The following is a 2,536-nucleotide window of genomic DNA, read 5'->3' on the forward strand; positions in this document are numbered from 1 at the left end:
ACGCCGGTGGCGTTCGGGCGGCGGGGACGGTGGTGGCGGTGGCCCGGGGCAAGAAGGGCCGGAAAAAGGGCCGGCGGAAAGGGCGGAGAGAGCGGAGCTGGCGGGTAGGGGGTGGAGGGGGGGGGGGATGGAGGGGGCGGGGCCGGTGGGGGGGAATGGAGGGGGCGGGGGCCGGTGGGGGGGGAATGGAGGGGGCGGGGCCGGTGGGGGGGAATGGAGGGGGCGGGGGCCGGTGGGTGAGGAATGGAGGGGGAGGGGCCGGCAGGTGGGGAGATGGGGGAGGGGGTGGGATGAGCGATTGAAGGGGAGAGATGAGGGGGAAGGGGGTGAGATGTGGCGGGGGGAGAAGAGGGAGGGGGTGAGATGAAGGGAGGTGAGAGCAGGGGATGGAGGGGCTGCGAAGGGAGGGTGAGGGTGGATGAGAAGAGGTGACGGTGTGGGATGAAGGGAGAGGGATGGGGATTGAGGGAGGGGAGGATGAGGGGATGGAGATGAGGGAGGAAGAGGGATGGGAGGGAGGGTGGAATGAGGTGGAAGAATTGAGGGAGGGGATGAGAATTGAGGGAGGGCGATTAAAGGGGTGGGTTGAGGGAAGGATTGGGCAAGGGATGGGGAGGGAGAGTGGGTGAGGGAGGGGAGTGGGTGAGGGTGGAGGGAGGGGGAGTGGGTGGGTGGAGGGAGGGGGGAGGGGGTGAGGGTGGAGGGGGAGGGGGGTTGAGGGTGGAGGGGGAGGGGTGGAGGAGGGAGGGGGTGAGGGTGGAGGGGGAGGGGGGTGAGGGTGGAGGGAAGGGGATGAGGAGGAGGAGGTGAGGATGGATTAAGGGAAGGGGATGAGGGGTGGGGATGGAGATGAGGGGAGGTGACAGTGGGGGGACAGAGGGTTATGGGTGGCTGAGGGTGGGGGATATGAGGAATGGGGAGGATGAGGGTGCAATGGAGGGGGAGGCGTGAGGGCATGAAGAAGGGTGATGAGGGAGGGAAGGATGAGGGGTGTGAGGGATAAGGGAAGGATGATAGGAATGAGGAGAGATGAGGGGAGGAGGGTATGGAGTGGGGATGCAGGGAACTGAGGGGGATGAGTTGAAAGCAAGAGGGAGGGAAAGAAGAGGTGAGGAAGAGTGAATCGAGGGTGGAGGGAAAGGGAATGGAAGGAGGTTGTGGAGGATTGGGGGGGTGGAGGGCGAAGCAGACCTGGAATGAACAATGGATAAAGATGGTTTGGCAGGGAGTGATAGGAGGAGGAGGATGATGTAGAAAGGGGAATAAATGAAGGAGTGATGCAGAGCAGGATAGGATGAGGGAAGAGGTTGTGGTAGGTTGTGGCTGGTTACCGATCAAGGTTGGAGTCCTTGGGGAACTGCGTGGAGGGTCGAGGCGTCTGGCTGAGGGGGAAGGAGCCGAGATGGGTGTGAGGACCTGAGGGTGCCCCGCCAGCCAGAGGGCCATGCCCCGCCAGCCAGAGGGCCATGCCCCTGAGGGGAAGCACTGCTGTGGGCTGGAGCCAGCTGTCAAACAGGCATTGCAGGATGAGCAACTGGTGTAAAAATAGAGAGGTCTCCCCTCCCCCCTCCCCCACCCCCCCCCCCCTTTCCTGGAGCCTGGACTGTTCTTTGAGCCTCCCACAGGCCTTGGCAGCCCAGCTGACACCAGCCCCTTCTCCCCCCACTCCCTGGCTTCTTCTGCTCTAACCTTACCCCCATGTTTATCCCTTCCCAGTGCATAGATCTGCCCTGTGTCTGGGAAAAGCTGTAAAAGTTGGTTTGGATTTTAGGAACAGGAGGAAGCCATTCAGCATTCCCCCCCCCCCCCCCCCCCCATTTGTTTTGCCATTCAGTCCCAGGATTGACCTGCACTCAAGAGTCCAGAGACATTTTAGGAATCAATTTATTGTCACGAACATGTCATGAAATTCGTCATTTTGCGACAGCTTCACAGTGCAGGTATTTATGAAAACAGCCTTACAAAATAAATAAAATTAGTGCAAAAAAAAAATGAAAAGACAAAGAGAGGCAGTGTTTGCAGTTTATTATTTGTTCAGGAATCTGATGGCAGCGGGGAAGAAGCTGTCCTTTTGCTGCTGGGTGCTTACCTTCAGGCTCCTGTGCCTTTTTCCCAATGGTAGCAGAGTGAAGAGAGCATGACCTGGGAGGTGGGGGTCCATGAGGACGGAGGCTGGTCTTAAGACACAGTGTCTTGTAACTACCTTTGATGGAATGAAGTCTGGTGCCCATGATGTCGCTGGCCGCATGAACAATCCTTTGGAATTTTTTTTCCTGTCCTGAGAATTAGCACCTCTGTACCAGACAGCGATGCAACCAGCCAGAATGCAGTACACCTGGAGAGGATTTTGAGCATCTTCGGTGGCATACCAAGTACAGCCGCTGCCCAGCCTTCTTGGTGATTGCATCGACATGGAGCCTCCAGAGACATTTTGAGACGTTGGTGAATAGATCTGCGCTGTGAGGTCTTCAGGAGAGTAATGATGAAGAGTTCAAGGGTCAACATGTTCCTGTGGAGTGAAAGCCAGGGGGTGATA

At 58.4% G+C, this 2,536-nt stretch overlaps 1 protein-coding gene across 1 annotated transcript in view; it reads left to right on the forward strand.

The window, feature by feature from the left end:
- Positions 1 to 2,536, forward strand: part of LOC138765399 (SRSF protein kinase 3-like) — a gene marked incomplete at its 5' end in the record, with an annotated part of 35,832 nt that continues 33,296 nt past the window's right edge. Inside the window, one exon of the mRNA XM_069942442.1 lies at positions 1 to 104. Within this exon, the coding sequence (XP_069798543.1) occupies positions 1 to 104 (104 nt within the window). The remainder of the gene's footprint in view (positions 105 to 2,536) is intronic.

This window comes from Narcine bancroftii, chromosome 5 (genome assembly GCF_036971445.1).
Source record: "Narcine bancroftii isolate sNarBan1 chromosome 5, sNarBan1.hap1, whole genome shotgun sequence".
NCBI lineage: Eukaryota > Metazoa > Chordata > Chondrichthyes > Torpediniformes > Narcinidae > Narcine > Narcine bancroftii.